We start from the raw sequence: 19,518 nt of genomic DNA on the forward strand, positions 1-19,518 counted from the left end.
AAACGGTCTCAAGGTTTTTGTCGTTGGTGGGGTGAAAGTGTCGATTAAATGAATCCTCCTCTCTTGAACGCACGACGACAAAAGACAAATTCTGGTTTCTCTTTTTATTTTTTGAGAAAAATAAAAATATTTTGATCTTTTTGAATTTTAAAATTTCATTACGCAACTAAACAAAAATTTTACCCGCTAACGATGGGGCAGGTCCGTAGTTTGTTTTTCACGGCCCTTTTTTAAAAATATTTCTCATTGATTGGCTGGAATGTTGTTGTTAAAAAAGAAGAATCAAAATCTGTTTTGATTGGTCATTTTCACGTCGTTTCTTTTTTTATTTTCTGAATTACATTAACTCGCCAACCGTCCTCACCATTTATTCCCGATGATGGAGTTGTTGTTGTTGTATTTTTCTACCCCTTCACGCAGGGCCATTTGGAAAACACCTTTTGTTGTTTTCTGTTTTTTTTTTTTTTCTCTTTTTCTTTTTACGATTCGGCGTGAACATTTGTCCGTCCCGGAATTCTCGTGCCATCGTTTTCGTCTCCGCACTATCAAACATCCTTGACCGTAATCGTCTCTGCGCGTATATTTTTATTTCCCCTCCGAAAAAATGTAGAGACAAGTCCCAAATGGCTGCTGCATGCAGACAGGCAGAGTCTAAAATATCGTCAACTATATTGAATTACTTAATCCCATTTTATTTTTTTATTTTTTATTTTTACGGGACTCGAATTTCGAATTTCTGGCGCGCATTCCTGATGCCAATTACGATAGCGTCGAAGATTTTTTAAAAAATCCTTTTTTTAAATTATAAAAAAAGAAAAATTTGGGAAAGTTGTTTATCTTCCAACCGACATTGGATGCTGTTGTTAAGTGTTGGCTACCCCCTTTTATCTATCGATAAAAGAAGCTCGACTGGGCTCCATCTTTCTTTAATAACGTGTGTAAAGAATGGGAAGAGGGGGAGAAGATGTTCTTCTTGTTATCTCCTATTTTTTGATGCGGCGATTTCCTGTCCACTCGGACCCTTTCACAAGGCCCATCACAACACCAACACACACACACTCTATTGTCCATTAACCATATCCACTCCATTCCGCTTTTTAACTTCCGGCAAAAGGGCCGGTCCCCCCCTTTAGGCCTTTTTCTTTCTCTCTACACGACAAATCTAAACCAAACGAGAGCGACGGAACGAATCGAATAACACATGTCTAATTCTTGGTACACAACTGCGCATCCGCTCTTTTTTATTATTATTATTAGAAAAATAGTAAAATATCACCCGACTCTCTCTAGTCGTCTGTTGCATAGTCGACGCGGGACTATAATTGGCCCGCATTCCTCGTCACGGCCGATTGTGCCGCCCGGTGACTTTTATCTGACACACGCCGAGCGACCAGATTTCGGGATTGTGATGATAGATAGATCTACTAAGAACTCACGTAACATCAGAGCTAGAGGGGGAGAAAAATAAAAAGTGTCTGGAATGTTTCGGGTGTTGTGTGCGTCCGCCTACCGACGAAAGAGAAAATGTGTCGTGAACTTTGGAAATTCTTTTCAATTTCGTTTTGGGTGGAAAAGTTTTTTTTCCCTTTTTATGCGCATCTTCCGCCTTTTTTCCTTTTCTATTTTTTCACTCCCGTTTTTATGGCTGGGGAAGAGAGAAAAGGGAAATGCATCACGTACAGTATAATTGGACCAATTGCTACACTTTTATAGTTGCCGAATTCGTATATACGTGACCCGCTGTCGATTTCGAAGCTTTTTTTCGGGAAAGGCTTTCTCTCTCTCTCTCACGCACAGCCGAACACAATGTCGTGAGTCGTCCTTTTTGTCACTCTATATCCCATTTTCACTTTTGTTTCATTTTTTTCCCAATCAGCGCGAGCGCGCGCGCCATTTTCAAAATGAAATTTCCACCGTGACGCCAACTGCAAACGGAAAATTTCCAACGACAAATTTACGATCCACGCACGGCAGCAACTACTGCTAGGCAGACAATGTTGAAGGCGTCGTAAATTGGCCATCTCCTTGATTGGGGCGTCTATATGTATCTATTCGGCCATTGTTGCCTGATTATCATCACCCATTGATTTCGTTGAATCAAAGACACAAAATCAAGCGGCCGCGGTTGACACATCTGACTCACCCAAAACATTTTTATTTTTCATTTGCGAGTGAAAGTTCTTTTTTTTTTAATTCTTTCGTGTGTCGATTCAGAAGCAGAAAGAGAAAAAAAAGAAATGACCATCTGCTTTTGATGATACAAGGTCTCCTTTTCCATCATCATCATTCCGAGATGGAACTGTGTTCCAGACCCAAAAGAGAGAAAAGGCGGAGTTGGTATAGCTTAAATAAAAAAGAGATGCGCTCCTCCCACCACCTCCTCCTCTCCTGGCCAGCTAGCCAGCCAGCCCTGGATATACCCTGGGTACACATGTACCGCTAGCTGAAATAGAGAGAAGCGCTCCAGTGGCACTGGACCAAGACGAGAGGGAAACGTTTGCCAGACCGAGCGACCGGCCGCAGTTGCTCCCCAACCGCCAGCGTCGTGTGACGTCGCTTTTATTTTGTGCAGGGTCCGATAGAGTCGTCGGGGTTGTTATTGTGTGACTGTGTCGTCTGTTTGTATGTGCGTTGTTTCCCCTTTCTCTCTCAAACGGATTTTATGTATTTGAAAAAACACACCAAGTCGTGCGTGAATTTTCGGTCGGGATTCACGACAATTGCCCGACATCAAAAGAGTGAAAGTCTCCCATCATCAAAAAAACCCACGTAATAACGTTTTTTTTATACTATTTGCACAAACACAATTTTTGTTATTTTTTCTCATGATGGCGAAAATATTTCGACGTTTTGATTCCATTCCAATTATTTCTTTTTTTTTCATACCAGCGACAAAATGGGCTAGTGGCTGGGGGGTTTATTATTTTAAGTGGAGATCATCCGAGAGTTCAAGAGCTCCCCACTTGAGATACTCAAAAGAAAAAGAAACGTAAAAGTCTATAACCAGTTAATTGGGGTTAAAAGAAAAACTAAAAACCTTAACCCGATGGATCGATTTGGAGAAACAAATATGTATTTGGGGTGGATTATTGTGTCATAATATCTGAGTGAGACTTGGAAAATAAACATCAGAACCCACAATGTGTGGCCTGATTTTTGTTGACGTGCAGCTTGGCAATCGGAGATAGGCAATGGTCACACGTTTGGGTCGTTAACAATGCGGGTCATGCTGGTGTCTTTTTCGTGACTACCGTTATGACTCCCGCGTGAACCTGGCAGCAGCACACACCCCGACCGAAATAATATAAAACTCGTCTGTCGACTTAAATCGAAGCGGACAGCTTCTTCAAGTGTCAACCATATTGAAACCAGTTTGCGCGCCTCATCTCACCCAATATTACGTATATGTACACACATAACATAGAGAGCGGTTTAAAATATTCGAACGGTATTATTCAATTTTTGTTGTTGGAACTCCGTTAAATTCCCGAATAAAAATGTTTGCGATTCAAAAAATAAAAAGAAAAAGGGACGAGCATCAGTGTGGATGTGCTCTTATTTTAAGTGGCAGCTGGGGCTCTCCAAACATGATTAGGTAACATTCAACAGACACAACTCTGTACTGCTGCTGCTGCCAGATGATTATATACACACAAAAGCGGGGGCTCCTGTGTGTAGTACACACAAGTTAAGTAAGTAAGTTACAAACAACAGGAGCTGGCCAGCAAGGGAATATATAGTGTACACTTTGGCGGGTTTTTATTGACATTTAGCCGGGGTCCTAAAAGCAATTAAGTTGCGTAATTCTTGTTTGCCTCGTGCGGCCTTTCACAAATTTCCGACGTTTTCTAAAAAATAATAATAATAATTCTCTTTTTCTTTCTGTTTAGCCGCTGGCTAGACACTGCAACTTTGTTTGTTATGATTGTCTCTCTCTTGGGCAGATGTACATCCGCACCCCTTGTGTGTGTGTCCACATTGCCCCCTTTCCCTTTTTCGGTCGGGTGTGGGAGGTGGGCGGAGGTGGGTACAATATTTATAGCAGACTGTGGGCCATCGTTATTAGATAGATTATCGCAATGTGAACTTTTTCCAGGCCAACCCTCCCGCTAGGTAGACTGTATCAGGGGGGGTGGGTGGGCTGGAACCTTTTTAGACTTAGCATTTCCGGCCGGATGGCGGCCAAGGGGATACACGGTTCCGTGGAGCGCGTGCTGAAAGCTTTGTACATTATGGAACGAGAAATAAATATCTATCTATCATATATGATTTTTCTTTTTAAAAAAGCGGAGTTAAAGGGGAATATCTAAATGATTCCGGCCTTGAGGCTATTTAAATCACTGGCGGGAATTTTCGAACAAATATAAAACTTGCGCCGCTCACGCAATTTCGTTTGGGGGAAATAAAGTTGCGGACGTACAACTGTATAAACGTTTGCCCAGTCACGAAATGGATCGATCGTATATAGTATTAAAGGGAAGGAACGATATTCTTTTGTTTTTTGTTCTGCCGAAGGCGATAGTTTCGGAGGGGCATGGCCGTGTCGAGGCTATTTAACGGCTATAACAATTAGATGGCCGTAAATTGTATTTTTAACAGGATGAACGGGGCGAGCAGGAAATGTGTCGATGAAGGACTTGAACTTTTATTTTATTTTATTTTTCCAAAGTTTCTCCGTCTCCTCTGTCGTTGGGGGGAGAAGAAGAAATAAGGAAATGGGGTTGTGTCCAAATTAGCGCCGGCACGTTCTCTTTTAAATAAAACTTTTCTCTATTCATTAAAGCATCGCTGTACATTACGTAGTACAGAGTAAAAAGTCGACTTCTTCTTTATTCTCATTTCCACCCCGTTGATGATGCGAGAGGCCCCGATTCATTGAATGTTCGCTCGAGTGCCGCTTGGTGTCCTCCTTTTTTTGACGTGAAAGGACCAATCGAATCACATCCGCCGTAATTCTATAGGACATTTTTTTTTTCTTTTCTCAAATGAATTTATGACGGAATTTCTATGACGCAAGCGATCAAACAGATGTTGGACATAGTCAAACGATCAAGGGTGGTGCCACTCTGGCGCGCGGGTGTTGATGAAGAGTTATGATGATTTCTTTTTCTTTTTTCAAATCTCCCGCCGAGAAAAGGAACGCGTGATTAACCAACAGATACAACATGTACATATATAACATCGACGAGTCTTTTTTTCTCTCCGTGTTATTCAAAGCCACCCACTCTTGTGTATAAGCTGTGAGACTGCTGCCCCCCTGCTACTAAAAACAATCAGCAGCAGCAGCAGCCATGGCCAGGCCAGCTCTGTACCATGCAGCCTAGCGTATAGTATAGGCAAATGATTCAGAACATCTGCCTCCGGAAAACAACTTTTAGAAGCCTCTGCTGATGTTGTTTCGCTCGTTAAGTCCCTTCTTCCTTGGCGTTGACTAACTAAACAGCAGCAGCAGCAGCAGCTGGTGACCTCCTTTCCGCCTGTATTTTCACGAGCAATCTGATACGAATCCACACCGAAAATAAACCAATCGGAAAAATAGATTGGCCATTTTTTTGTAACGAAATTATTATTAAGAAATTGGTTGGAATGGAATCAAACAGTCGCCCACCTAAAAATTTTTTCTTTTTTTTTTAAATAGAAAATTCATAATAAACCGCCGTTATGTTACATCTATTCTTCTTCTTGTGTATAACAGATGCTCGCAGCTTTTCACAAAAAAGATTCGAGCGCACGCGCCATAGCGGCGGCGGCATTTTAATTTCTAAATTTAAAAACTCACAAAAATCGAGGCTAACAGAAAAACTGTGGAACCGTGACCGTGTAGAAAGTTTGTTTTTTATTTTTTTGGAAATTTCTGAGTGAATATTTTGAGCCGATTCTCACTGTGACAAATGGCGGCCGTTCGGTTGGATAGTCCCGCCGGCTCTGTCGCTTTCCGTCGACAACAACAACAACAACAAGCAGCTCCTAAAATGTACAACAACGGTGGATGGTCCACTTTGGGGCGGTCGACTGGTCGCCAACTCCAACAACAACAACAACCAGTGACAACAACAACAACAACACCAAACAGTAAAACAATGACGTTGAGAAGACACCGGAGCCGGAGCCGGAGTGCGGCGTTGCATTGTCTTTCGGTTCCGGAATTATCTTCGGATGAAGAAGAAGAAGAATCGGTGGAAGGAGTAGAAGAAGAAGAAATAGAAGATGATTGCTACTGCTATGCGGATTGGCATCAGCAGGAATCTTATCAGCCGGCTTTGGTGGTCTACGGATTGAACCATCATCAATGGAATAGCGGCGGCCGGAGCAGCACGCCCATCAAAACGGCCACACTACGCTCCGCCCTACGCTCATCCATCAACCACTACGGTGACTAATCACATCTAAGATTCACATTCCATTTTGATTTTTTCTTCTTTTTGTCTTTTTTAACAACCAACATGGAGAACATGAACTCTTCCGAGCTCATTTTCATCCGGTTGTTGTTGTTCTACCTTTTTTTATATTTCCGTCTGATTTAAGCTGGAAGCCATGCTAATGCGAAGCCAACGCGCACACGAAGTTGTTGTTGCGTAATCCGTTCTTGGATTTCAAATAATAAAATTTCAAAAAATCTGGCCAGCTTTTTTTGAGATTTATAGAAAACGTGATATTTTGTGAAAAAGCTCAAATGGCCCAGCCTTGGCATATCAAATCGCATTCACGTTATGTTCTAATAATAATAACACGGCGCACACACACGCGCTGGGGGGAGACGTTTATTTTCGAATTATTGGAAATTTGGCATTGAGGTTTTTTTTAACGCGTCCTTTAGTGTTCGCACGACTTGACTTGTGCCCAGCCAGTGACAAATTGCCAGCCCAGCCCGGCCAGTCTGTGGTGTAAAAATTTTGTTTATTATTGAAAAAATTATTATTTTATTTGATATTTCATTATTCTTGGTTAAATACCGTTTGTTCTTATTCGGTCGATTCGCTATAACGTCATTTCAATGCAGGGTCCTGTATATGGTAAAGTCTTTTTCTTTATTTCCCGCAACTGCGTTCAACCGAGTCAAAAGAGCGTGTCCGTTTCCTTACGATTCACGGCCGGGTGCTTCTCGGTGGGTACTAGGCCATGAGAGACTTTACTATATAATAATTTTTTTGGCGCAGCGAGAGAGAGAGGCGCTTCTCTTTATCAACAACTTCTTCTTCTTTTAGTCGGTGTTAAGTGTTTGTTAAGAACGGACGACTTGAGCAGCTCGGAGAAAAAATTTGAATATCTCTGGGATCAAAAAATTTGGTCTTTAAAAAAGGTAAAAAAGAAAAATTCCAACTTGTGCCAAGAAAATGTCGGGCCAGCGGTGAAATCTTCTTCTTTCTTTTTGAAAAAATAAAAAATAAGAAATGTTCTATTTCGAGTTTGTTGTGGGGTGCGCTCTCTGGTGTAAAGTGTCGGCTCTTTTTTCTTATTTTACTTTTTACAAGCATCTCTCTCTCTTTCTCAACTGAATGTATAAATATATATATTTAGTTGTTATGTACACGTTCAACATGTTCTTTTTCTCCAGCTGCCAACACATACAGCAACTCCCGGAGAAACGTAGAAAAAACCATTTAAATTTGATTACATTCATCTCGTGAAAAACATGATATTATATTTTTACTTGCCTCCCACAAAAGATTGCTATTATATTCCCCCCTTTTTTTCGAATATAATACCAATTTCATGGCCGAATAGTAGCTGATCCTTTTCGTCTCCCCCGCAGCACACAACATCTAAATAAAAGGCCATATACTTCTTGTATAGTTTTCTTCCATCTATATCGCCCAGCTGGGTGTCTACTATAGGGTGAGGGTGAAGGGGGGAGGAGGTTCTAAGGGGAGCATCACCTTATACATATATCTCTCTATGTGTACTACCATTTCTTTTTATGGCTGTACGAGTATAAAGTGACTCATGTTTCTCCATTTATCCCAATGGGTTGTGTGGGTCTGTCTGTGTGCTGAATTGAAGTAGTAGCATACAACAAAGGTCTTTGGATGATTGGACTGTCGGTTAGGGGATTTATCGTCCTGTTGGGGATCGTATTCCTAAAGATAATTTCTTTTAACTTTAAATGTGTTTTTTTAAAGACGCAATTGGTATAAACACAGACCGAGATTGATGATCTTTTCACCTATACCTGTGAAATTCGTACGATAATAAAAAAGGGGAGGGTTATATTATATAAAAGTTGAAACGTCACTGACTAATGGCATTTCATTCCATTCAAAAGTCACTTTTGTGCTATCAAAAGGAGGAAATGGCTTGTGTGTATACAGTATACACACAGCCAAATAGACAAGTTATTTATTAGGTTCTGTGTGAAAAAGAAGAAGGTGATAAATTGAATTGATCCGTGTTACATGCAAAGTTAAGGTTTACTTTCTGGGGGGAGCCTTTTGCATTTTAAGTCTAAGCATATTTACGAGGATGATTATAATAAATACAAGTACAAGCAGGAAGGACTAGGACTGTAATCCTCTTTTCCCCCGGGGGCTAAAGGGAAGTGTCGGCCCATACCGTTATTTGTTACACATCCAATTTTATTTATTACACTGGTGTATAGTAACTAGTGTAGTCTTACCCCGTAAAAGAAATGGGTCTCCAACCGTTGCACACCCAAAAAGAATTTTCCTTTTCAACCTGGAAATCATTGGGGACATCCATATCCGGTCTTCTCTCTCTATTTTCTTTCTTTTGATTTTCGCGCTCTTAATTTATTTTTAAAAATTTTCCGAGTTGTGCGTGTGTGGTTACTCGCGTGGAAGAATCACGCGTTTGCGGTTGTGATTTGTGTGTGTTGAAACGGAAGTCGCTGTATAGCGAAAGTGCTGCCATCCTCCATCACCACACCACACCCTACTTGTATTGTTGTTGTCTCCCCTCTGACGAGTTTGAATAATTTGACAACCGCAAACGAGTCCTTGGGCTCGTCTATACGCATATCCGTATATGCGTGCGACTCATGTTTCACGCTTTATAATGATGAACTTCTTCTTTTTTTTTTCCTTTATGTGTGTGTGTGGCTTTCTTTATCTACCGTGTCTATGACGTTTCAATCGTTCACAGGTAAAAAAATTCCTTTTTTTGTCTAGGAGGAAGATTTTTTAAAAAGAACCTTATTTGGCGGGAATGACCTCAATCTACGCGATTTCCTAGTTAGTTAGTCAAAAAAAAAATTAGTTACGCTGTTTGGTTGTGTGTGTGTGTCGTTGTTACTGGTCAAACGGAGTGAAACCAGAAGGAACAAAAAGGTGAAAAGGGCAGGTTCGATTAACGGCAATTTCGTCTGGCCGTCAACGCCATCTAGCGGCTATCGAATCAACTACATCATCTCTCTTTTCTTATCAACCAATCTCAAGTGTCCAGTTTGTGTGTGTCTCCAGTCGCATTTTTGAGCGGGAAAAACCGGTTGACCCGAAAATAGCCTACAGGCACAACACACACACACACACACTAAGTGTGTATAGACGCCGCCATTGCCCGTCCTTGCTTGTCGTGTGTATTTTCAAAAGAAAAAGAACGTGGGGGGATGATGGCTAAAAGCTTTTTATTTTCAAAAGAAAAAGAAGAGGGGAATATAGTGGAGTGTCGACCGGTTCCACTCCTTCAACAAACATATCCACAGCCAAAAAGATTTTCTGGGGTTTTGTTGAAGGGGCGTGTGTGTGTGTGCGTAGGTTAACTAGGAAAAATAAACTTTTTTTCCCATATCTTGATAATCATTTTCTAACGTAGTAGGCAAGAGATCGTCCATGAAGGCAGACCTCCTTTTCTATTCATCCCCAACTGAATATTATTTTTTTCCTGGGTAACAACTGCTCACACAACTTTACGCGATTGTTGTTGTTGAAAAAAAGGGGGTCGTGTGTTGATTTAGTACAACAACAGTTTTTCTGAGGTTTTTCTCAGAAAGAAAATATACCCTCCAGAGGGAGGAAAGAAAACTATACCACCACACACACACACACACCAATTTTTCTGACCACTGGGGTGTGCACTGCAGCAGCAGCAGAAGTTGTCGAGTTGTTGGACTGTGCAGTCGACGGTCGGCCATCAGTCTGTGTCTGTCATGTTCTACCAGTGGTCAGGTGTCGTCTTGCTCGTCTCTTGTTTTTCGTTTGACTATTCGAGAAGATCAAAGTTTTGTTGATTCGTCGTTTCCATGGATACCTTATCCCCAGTGAGAGTTTGACAACAAAATTAAAGATGGCGGAGGCTGTTGGTAGTCAATACGCCAAATCGCGTTTGTCGCGCATGAGAAACGTTCGTGCTAATGCGGCTGGAATGTTGAGACGTGCTCCCAGTTTTCTACCAGAATCTTGTAATGGCGCTGGTGGTAGTTGTGCTGCGAGTGCTGGTGGTGGTTTGAGTCGTGCAGGCAGCACGAAATTGCAACGGAGTAATTCGTCGTCGTCAACGTTTTACGTTCAATTGCCGAAACATTCTTCTGGTCGGCCACTTTTCGTCCCCAGACACCGTCAGATGGAACCGGAATCTGATTCGGAAACATCCGGATGCGAGTCAGGTAGTAGCAGACGACACCGTCAAACTGGTTTTCTTTTTTAAAATTTAACTTGATTGGATTTGACGGGGTGTGTGTGTGTGTGTTGAGGTGGGTGCTGCTAATCAGTTTCTCTCCCCACATACAAATTTTTATTTTTGAATTGAAAAATAGGAGGGGAGAACCAAACTACTTTTTCTTTTTCTCTTGTTTGTGTTATCTTTTATTTATTTTCAATAGGGAAAACTAATCTCTCTTTCACCCTCTCTCTCTCTTGTTCACCCACCTGTCAGCTGTTTCTGGTTTGGATAACACTTAAAAACCAACCCCAACATCTTCTACCTGCATCTCCCCCCCTTTTTCTATAATGAGCCAAGTGTGGGCATTTTGAAAAAAGGAATTGACCCTCGTAGAAAAATAAGAAACCAAAATCGTAGAGAGGACAGTGACATAAAAATGGTGTGGCCCTGATTTCTTAACGTAGACTTTACGGTCATTGCATTCAACTAGACTAGCCAATAGTAGCCCAAATAACCGTAACGTTACGGCCCTGTGGGGGGGAAGATGATTTCGTGGTTTTAATTCTTTTTTCCTCGACTCGGCTCAACAGATTTCCGACCGAAAAATAAAAAGAGTCTCTTTCCATTATGTTTAAAGGCTCTACTTTTCTTCCCTATCTGGTTAACCTCAGTGGAATGTTTTTTTCTCTTTTGAAATGTAATCATCCGAATCCCCCGTCCATTTGATTTCGGCGTGATTTTCCATCGGTTCTTTTTTTCAATTCCCGTTCTACGGTATTGACATGGTAAATAAGGATGTTGAACCGTTCAGGATGTTGTTGTAGGATCCGCGCAATATTATTAAAATGTACCGCCGCAACAACTACAACAACAACATCCCCAGGTGGTGACACACACGAACTTCTCATTGTTTTTTCTAAGCCGGGCGTCGGCCCCCAAGCGGGCGTTACTGAGGCACGACTAGGTTGTTGTTGTTGTTGTAGCATTTATCCATTATTATTGCACAAGACACAAAAATATAAAGAAAGAAAGAGAGAGACCCATTGGTATAGTAGACGTGAATCGACTCTAGTCATGTGAGAAGGAAAAGAAAGAAGCCCAAGAAATCGCCTGCAGGTGAGTCAGCCCAACCCATGTAACATTGTGGGCTGTTGTTGTTGTGTGGGTGCCTGGGCGCTCCTTTCGATATCAGCCAAGAACAGTTGGCATCGATGTTAGGCCCGTAACAGTCGCTACTTTTTTGATCCGTCCGCGCTCCGGTTGTCGTTTTTATTTTGGTGTTTGATGCGCTCAAACGAATCCCGCCGAAACGTGAAAACTCATCCATCATATCTCACCCGTCTACCGCGCGAAAATTATCTCCCCCCCACTCTCTTTCCATTCGAATGGAATTGGTGTTTTTGGTGATGTTGTTTCGTGACTGGACACTATGCGATCCCACTGGACACTGCGCAGTAAGTGGCGAACGTGGAATTTTTCTCTGATTTAACCTTCGAATTTGATTTTTTGAATGGCACTTTCAATTCTTCAACTGCCACCTAACATACTGGTAGGTGAAAAACTGGTTTGGTTTCAATCAACAACTTTTTATTTGATTCGCTAACAAAAATGTTTCTGATTGAAGGACAAGGATGGACAGCCCCCACATTCAAATCCTTATAACCAAACGGTTTTCTTATTTTATTACACCAAAAAAAAAGAGTCACACACAAATCGGGTCCGATTTGTTTCGGGAATGCGCGACGGTTAGAGAGAGAGAGAGACTGGAGACCCCGTAGGGTACCGTGTAACTGTAGATGGTCGTCGATGTTGTTTTTTTTTTCTTCTCCCCCGTATGACTATCGTGTCCGATAACAATTTTTTCGTGTTTTATTCTTTTTTTTTTCTTTAACAAGATTTTATAAAGATATTTTTATACGATTAGTGAGGGGGATGACTCGTTTATATTTAGACTCTTGTAACAATAGGTCCATCATTTTTTGAGTTTGGTGGTTCCAGCCTCCCGCTGTGGTTAGTTTCTAGAGGTCTTTTCTTATATATTTTACGAGTATGTTCTTCCCTGTTTGATTCAGATTTGATCCACATTCATTCCCAGTATTATTTAAAAAATTCCATCCACAACAGATTATCCCGCAAAGTATCCCCTAGTATATACACAAGTAGATAGGTCAACCTACTTTCTCCCAAACTCTTTTGGAATCTAACCGAAACAAAAATATATGTTTAGTTGTCTTTTTTTCTTTCCATCTTTCGAAACAAGACAAAAAGAAAAAAACGTGGTAGATTTATGCATACACACACATTTATATGCATCCAGCAGCTGGGCTTGGAGAAAAGATGATGGAGCTCAAAGAAAAATGGCTATTAAAACGAAGAAAAAAAAAGATGCTCTCGACAACAACAACAACAACCGTTGGGTTGTTGTGGGCCTCCTTCTTCTTTTTCTATCCCTCAGCTTCTTTGCGATAAATTACTTAGAGGCTATGTCTTCGGGAGAGTCTGTCGACCCCGGAGCTGCGTCGTTATATCCCTCCTCTTCTTCATCTTTTGGTTTAACTATCTTTGGTTCTTTTCTTTCTTTACTTTTTTTTTTAGTATTACCCAGAAAAATAAACGCGCCGAGTAGCGGGTAGAGAGAGAAAAAAAGGGTTTCCCGAGCGGTTCTTATTATTATTCTTTTGCCTTCATTAACTTTGGATGATGACTATGCGAATGAAATCAACTGGCGATGATCCCACCACACCAATTTTCTTGTTTTTTTCTATTGTCTATAACATTTTTTGATTCAATAATGACCCGGTCATTATGTTTTATATCTTTACCTGTCTCATTCCGATGCGTTTGATGATGAGTTATAATTAAGCTGCCGCCCTTTTTCTAGAAGAAAAATTCAACAACACGAAACTTTTTCGTGTTTTTGGCACTGCACAATGGCGAAAAGTTGTGTGTTAAAGTCTTTAAATAATAGAGAAAAACGGCGGGGCCGATTTTGGGGAAGTAAAATTCCATCGGTTCTATTCTTATCGGATCTCCCCCTTGACGATATCAGGGGTCCATTGTGTTTGCGCCTCTTTCCACACGACTGGCCGCCACACATTTTTGCAGCTGCGGATATCGTACAATTTTGTGTGACCGATAAGAGAGGAAAAAGTTTGGCAGGATCAAACTTGATAAGAAATTTGACTGTTGGTGGTGTGGTTTGTTTTTTCAGGTGGGGATAAGGATTTATATTGGCCGTCAATTTGATTATTGGCGGCTGTTAACGTTCGTTTGAATAGGGGGACCCCTTTTTCTCTAAAAATCTGTTTTTACGACCATTATTATAATAATGTTTACGATTTTTCTTTTCACAGATACATCGTACGAGAAGGCTTGCGGGGAACGTCGCGGGAGCGCTCCAGTGACGCCCGTCTTGCCTGCGGCCAACCCGGCCAACAACGTGACCAACAACGGATTCGCCCCACGAAACAGCATGGATTCTTCGTCGACCCCATCGCGTTTCGCTGTACGTATTTTAATTCTTTTGTGTGTGTGTCCTTAAAAAATATTTTTCCCGATAATCGACCTCTTCCTCCTACTCAGTAGCTCTCGTTCATTATTTAAAAAACAAACGCGCCACACGTTTAGGCCAAACTCAAATTGTTTGGGCAATAAAATAAAAATGGGTTCCCTCACGCTGGGAAAAATTTGTCGGAGTTATTGCACGGGACATTTACGCACGTACGGGTTTGTGTATAGTCAAAGAAGAAACAGGTTTTCCCGGTGAATTTTTTTTAAGCGTGCCATTTCCTTCTTTCCGATCGCATCCCACACACGCGCCAGAAAAAGAACGTCATCGACCATATCCCGTTTTGCGCAAGAGATTTCTTCTATTTTGTTCTGTGGGCACGGGAGGGGGTTTGACGCTCGGTTGGCCTGTAGATTTCGGTTAGTCGTGCCTTAGCCACCGGGATTTTAACAAGAGTGTGTTTTTTGTTTGTCTAAAAGATTTTGAGTTTTTTTTTATCTTGATACGCTGTGATATAATATCTCACGACGACACAACAATTTCAAGTGTAGTAGTGCCGCGTTCATTTTACAAAGAGTGTCACGATTGCCTCTGTAGAGCGTAGGTGTGGTGGTGGGCAATATAGAAGAAGATGACGAAGAAATGTTGTTGGCTTCAGGCCACGATGGAGGAGCCAATGAGACAGGCGGCTAGTACCGCTTTCTTGCCGCTCATCATCTCCGATTCGCTGGAGAATTTGAAATCCCTGGTTTCTAAATTTACTTTTTGCCCAAAAATGTTATTTTGATCAGCTGTTGATGTTTTGTCTGACATTTCGTTTTGTGTTTTTCTACGCAGAATTTCTTTTCCAAACGATCGTTCAAGTCCAATCCGCTGAAACGGACCAAGAGCGTCACCAAGCTGGAGCGAAAACGGGCCGTTCTCGACGTCAATCCGTAAGTGAACTCCTTTTTTTTAAATTATTTAAACAATCAAATCCAGCGGAATAACAACAACCATAACCGAGAGTTTTGCAACGGTGTGTCCGACTCTCGGTTGTTGTTTATTAGAAAAAGAGTTGAGGGGTAAAATCAACACAACTGCGGGGAATTTCGTGATTGATTTAAAAAAAGAAACGGAAGAGGAAGGAAGTTGCGTTCGGAATTCCTCTTCCGGTGAAAACGATCGAGATCGATGATGTGGAGTGGCGGGTCCCGAAACCCGCAAAAGTTGTGCATCCGTCAACATTCGCCGGCGCTCGGTTCCCGTTATATTTTTCTTGATGTGTTTGTGCTGTCCGTTTATCTATTTCACTCAGTGAATCAATAAACTTTTTCACCATCCAGCCAGCCATCCAGCCAGCCAACCACACACGTATGTATAAGTGTCGCCCAGTTGGTGGAGATAAGACGAACTTTTTTTTTTTATCGTTCACGGCGACTGGATTTGCATTGGGAGCCCACCATCACCACCGGGGTTTCCGCAATTGAACGTTGTCTATGATATCTTTATCTGTAATAAATTGCCCAACAGCTGCATGCGCAGTAGCTGCACAGATCGATTCTTGGTGCATCTTTCCCCTAGCTCTCTTCTTTTTTATCAATTAGCCTATCTAGCGTTAATTTCGAGACGAAAGGAACTTTCTTCTTGTGCGGGTTTGACGTCTGCTGGCTAATTAAAAGAAAACAAAACTCTTTTGAAGAGTTGGCAACCAGACTGGCGGTTTTGGGGTTGGGTTGGGGGGGAATAGATTGGAATAGGAAAAAAAGGCACAAAGAAAATAACGATAGCGAATCATTTTCCAAGATTTTTCAAATGCGATACGATATAGAGCAAAACAGAATATAAGGCATATGCATGTTTCTAAAGCTAGATCTCATTTTTAGTCCTTTCAATGGGTACGGGAGAGAGGGGGGCGGGTCCCGCCCGGTGGCGAACCTTTTCAGTCGATGTCGGTCACTCAGACAGAGCGGAGTGTTTTCGTGTAAATTGGCTCTCCCCCACCATCCATAGCTTTTATTACGTCACTGTACCGTTTGTGTGTATTAGTCGCAGGCTCCCAATTCAGGTGGTGTCATCCCAAAAAATGGACTAGTTTTTTTGGAAACTGTTTTTTTTTCTTATTTGTATGGGAATTTCCGTACTATTGAAAAGAGATGATGACTCGCGTGCGGTGATTGCGAGCAAGTGCGACTGTGTCGGGAATATTCCCAACGTGAGTGTTTGTCACTGGCGCGTGACGCATCTTGTGGGAAATTTGTCAGGTGCCGCATTTAGTCGTCGCAACACCTGCTGTTGTTGGGCCACTGTGTGTGTGTGTGGTGTGTGTGTATAAAAAGGGACGCCAAGTGGCCATTAGGATCCCAGGGACGAGTTGCGATCAACAGAAAAATATAACTAAGGGGAAAAAATGACGGCACTGGGTCGACTCTACCGACGCCTACGCTCGCGGCTACGAATGTCGGAGCCTCTATTCCGATGGCCGTGCGTCCAACAGAGAAGGTATAGTATAGTTTATAGTCCAGGAAATGTGTCTAGATACAACACAGATCCTTTTGTCTTTGTCTTGACCGGTCGATCCATCATGGAACAAACATCGCAGCCTTTTTTCTTATTTTTCTTATTTAGAGAAATGAAAGATAAAAAGTGGGATGATGAATCCATGTCTTTCTCTTTCCCCTCCCACCCAACAACAACTCAAACTCAAACTCTCTGTGTGTGCCAATCACGAAGCGTTTGATGCCAAGAAAAAAAAAGTTTTCTCTCGACCCGGCCATTTCAGATTAACGCCGAAAACAATTCCCGAAGAAGAAGAAGATGGGAAACGTCATCAGTTTTGGTGTTGTGTGGATGCTCTAGATGGTGGAATGTTTCCCCCGGGAATTGTTTCAGTTGATTCAATCACACCCAAGAGAAGAGTGAGATTGCGCGATTCCTTCCGTCCCTTCCGCCCAGCCAATCATTTTTCTGTTTCCATCCAGCGCGACACAAACGACCAACGACACGTGATTTTGACATTGAACGATTCCCTAAAATAATAAAATGGAAAAAGCGTAATGCAGAGTGTAGTAGGCGAGGTTAGTTCCAGTCGAAATACAATCAAGAGAGAAGCTATATCCCTTTACGCACCTGACTATTTCCGCCCCTAAATTCTCTATTCAAGGGGGGGGGGGGGCTATACACAGAGACTGGGGGAAAACTTTGCTCAGTCGGATATTGAGTTGCCATTAGTTTGCGCGGGCCAACTCTGGCTAATGGATCTCCCATGATGAGATGGAATGCCAGAGTCCATGAACGAAATTGGCCATTCTAGTTGGCACATTAGTTTAATTGCCTACCCCCCCCCCCCCCCGTCTGTCTGGCTGGTGTTGTGACACTGGGCGCAACGGATAACTTTGTTCGCTAATGAACGACATGGGGGGGGGGATGACGCATTATTGACATTAGAAAACGTCTGTTGTTGTTGTTGTTGTGGTACTCTAATTTGTTTTTGTTTTTATTTGTCTTTTTTTTTGGGTAAAACAGAGTGGGTTTGTCAAGACTAAGGACGTCACGCTCTCACGAATCGTTGCTGTGCGGGCCCGGTGGTGGATCGTCGCCTCAGAACGCCGTTCAGACGGTGGATCTGTCATCGTCAGAGTCTGGCGATATCGGCGTCAAACAGCTCCACCAGTCGGTTTTAGGCGAGGACCACTGCCTGCAGATTACAAGGCCTTCCGGCAACGTCTACATTGCCTGTTCCAACGCCGAGGAACGTGATCGATGGCGCAATTGGTACTAGACACAACATATTACATTTTTCTCTCTTTCAACTCGCTGGTTGTTGTTTTCACTATAACAATTTTTGTTGTTTGGTTCTCGATAGTTTGAAGAAGACGATCCAACCTGTCCAGGAACATGTTCGCCGGACTGACAATTCACTCAAGATCTGGATTCTCGAGGCCAAGGGTGTTGCCAACAAGAAATGGTACGATTTCCATTCGGGATAGTAGAAAAACAATTTTAATCGACTTTTTTTGTTTGTGTTTCTATTTTCGGTCAAGTGAAATGTGAACATTTCTAATGCCATTCATCACTATAACTGACGTACGTCTGGAAACCTAACCTCAATTTGTTTTTCTCTCCAATGAATATTTTAGGTACTTTTGCGAACTGTGTTTGGACAAGAACTTGCACGCCAGGACGGCCGGCAAACAGAAAAACGATTTGTGCTTTTGGGGCCAGCATTTCGAGTTTGACGACCTGCCCGTCGTCCACAACATCAACATTAATCTCTACAGGGAAGCCGACCGTAAGAAGAAAAAGGACAAAACCTTTGTTGGTAAGTTTCACGCGTGTTTTATTCAATTTTACACGAGAAAAAATTAACCGAAAATTTGTTGGCCGTCCAGGCACCGTCACGATCCCCGTCAACACCATCACGTCACGATTCCTCATTGAAAAATGGTATCCGGTCGTGTCTGAAAAGGGCTCGTCCAAAGATCCTCCCTCGTTGCGGATCAAGTGCAAATACCAGACGGTGGATATCCTTCCGCTGGAAGTTTACGAAGAATTCCTCGAGGTTTGTTTTTGATATTTCTGATTGATTGATTGATTTCCAGCAATTTTATTTTTTAAATTTCTTGGCTGGCCAAAAAAACAGTATTTGAAAACGGATTACATGACCGTGTGCGACCTGCTGGAACCGGCGATCGGAGTCAAGGCCAAGGAGGACATCGCCACGGCCCTGGTGGCCGTCATGCAACGCGAAGGCTACGCGCAAAAGTTTCTGGCCGATATCGTCATGGCTGACGTGGATCGAATTGGTAAGGATCCAACAAGAGTCTCATCCATCATTCATCATCATTAATATTGTCATCACTTGTGTTGTTAACCTTCCTGGTTTGTTTGTTTGTTTTTGCAGACGATGAGCATTTGACTTTCCGCGGCAACTCGCTGGCCACCAAGGCCATGGAAGCCTACATGAAACTGGTGGGCGAGAATTACTTGCAGGACACGCTGGCGGAAGTCATTGGCGGAATCGTCGACCACGCCGCCGATCGAGACTGCGAAGTCGATCCTCTCAAGGTCACCTCGCCGGCCATGCTGGCCAAACAGCAGGCTCATTTGCGTGCCGTTGTCGAGTCGGCCTGGCATTGCATCCTCAAATCCACTCCTTACTTCCCTGCGTAAGTTGCTCAGCGTCAGTTTTTTTCACGTGGGCGTCCAGGTTTTTATTCATTTTTTTTTATTTCTTCCAGGGAATTGCAAGAATGTTTCTACACGTATCGCCAACGCTTGGCTGGATTCGGTCGTGAAGAAGTGGCCGATCACCTCATATCCGCTTCCATCTTTCTGCGTTTTCTTTGTCCGGCTATTCTCTCGCCCAGCTTGTTTGGCATCACTCCAGGTAACGTAACCTAACCTATTCATTCATTTTTAATGAGAGAAGAAGAGGGTTTCACAACGTTTACATATTTTGTTTTGGGTTTTTCCAG

At 42.4% G+C, this 19,518-nt stretch overlaps 1 protein-coding gene across 7 annotated transcripts in view; it reads left to right on the forward strand.

Annotated features, from left to right (window-relative positions):
- The window catches only part of LOC124201757 (disabled homolog 2-interacting protein-like), a 50,315-nt gene that overhangs the window by 27,144 nt on the left and 3,653 nt on the right, over positions 1 to 19,518 (forward strand). For 6 of the 7 annotated variants that reach the window (XM_046597966.1, XM_046597965.1, XM_046597960.1 and 3 more), the window contains 9 exons: positions 13,908 to 14,059; positions 14,900 to 14,997; positions 17,567 to 17,815; positions 17,907 to 18,008; positions 18,181 to 18,362; positions 18,433 to 18,602; positions 18,684 to 18,846; positions 18,945 to 19,209; positions 19,282 to 19,430. In XM_046597966.1, the coding sequence (XP_046453922.1) occupies positions 13,908 to 14,059; positions 14,900 to 14,997; positions 17,567 to 17,815; positions 17,907 to 18,008; positions 18,181 to 18,362; positions 18,433 to 18,602; positions 18,684 to 18,846; positions 18,945 to 19,209; positions 19,282 to 19,430 (1,530 nt within the window). Of the gene's footprint in view, positions 1 to 2,428; positions 2,770 to 5,695; positions 6,373 to 13,907; positions 14,060 to 14,899; positions 14,998 to 17,566; positions 17,816 to 17,906; positions 18,009 to 18,180; positions 18,363 to 18,432; positions 18,603 to 18,683; positions 18,847 to 18,944; positions 19,210 to 19,281; positions 19,431 to 19,518 lie in introns of those variants that run through there. The other variant, XM_046597967.1, reaches the window with a different exon arrangement.

This window comes from Daphnia pulex, chromosome 9 (assembly GCF_021134715.1).
Source record: "Daphnia pulex isolate KAP4 chromosome 9, ASM2113471v1".
In the NCBI taxonomy this organism is placed as follows: domain Eukaryota; kingdom Metazoa; phylum Arthropoda; class Branchiopoda; order Diplostraca; family Daphniidae; genus Daphnia; species Daphnia pulex.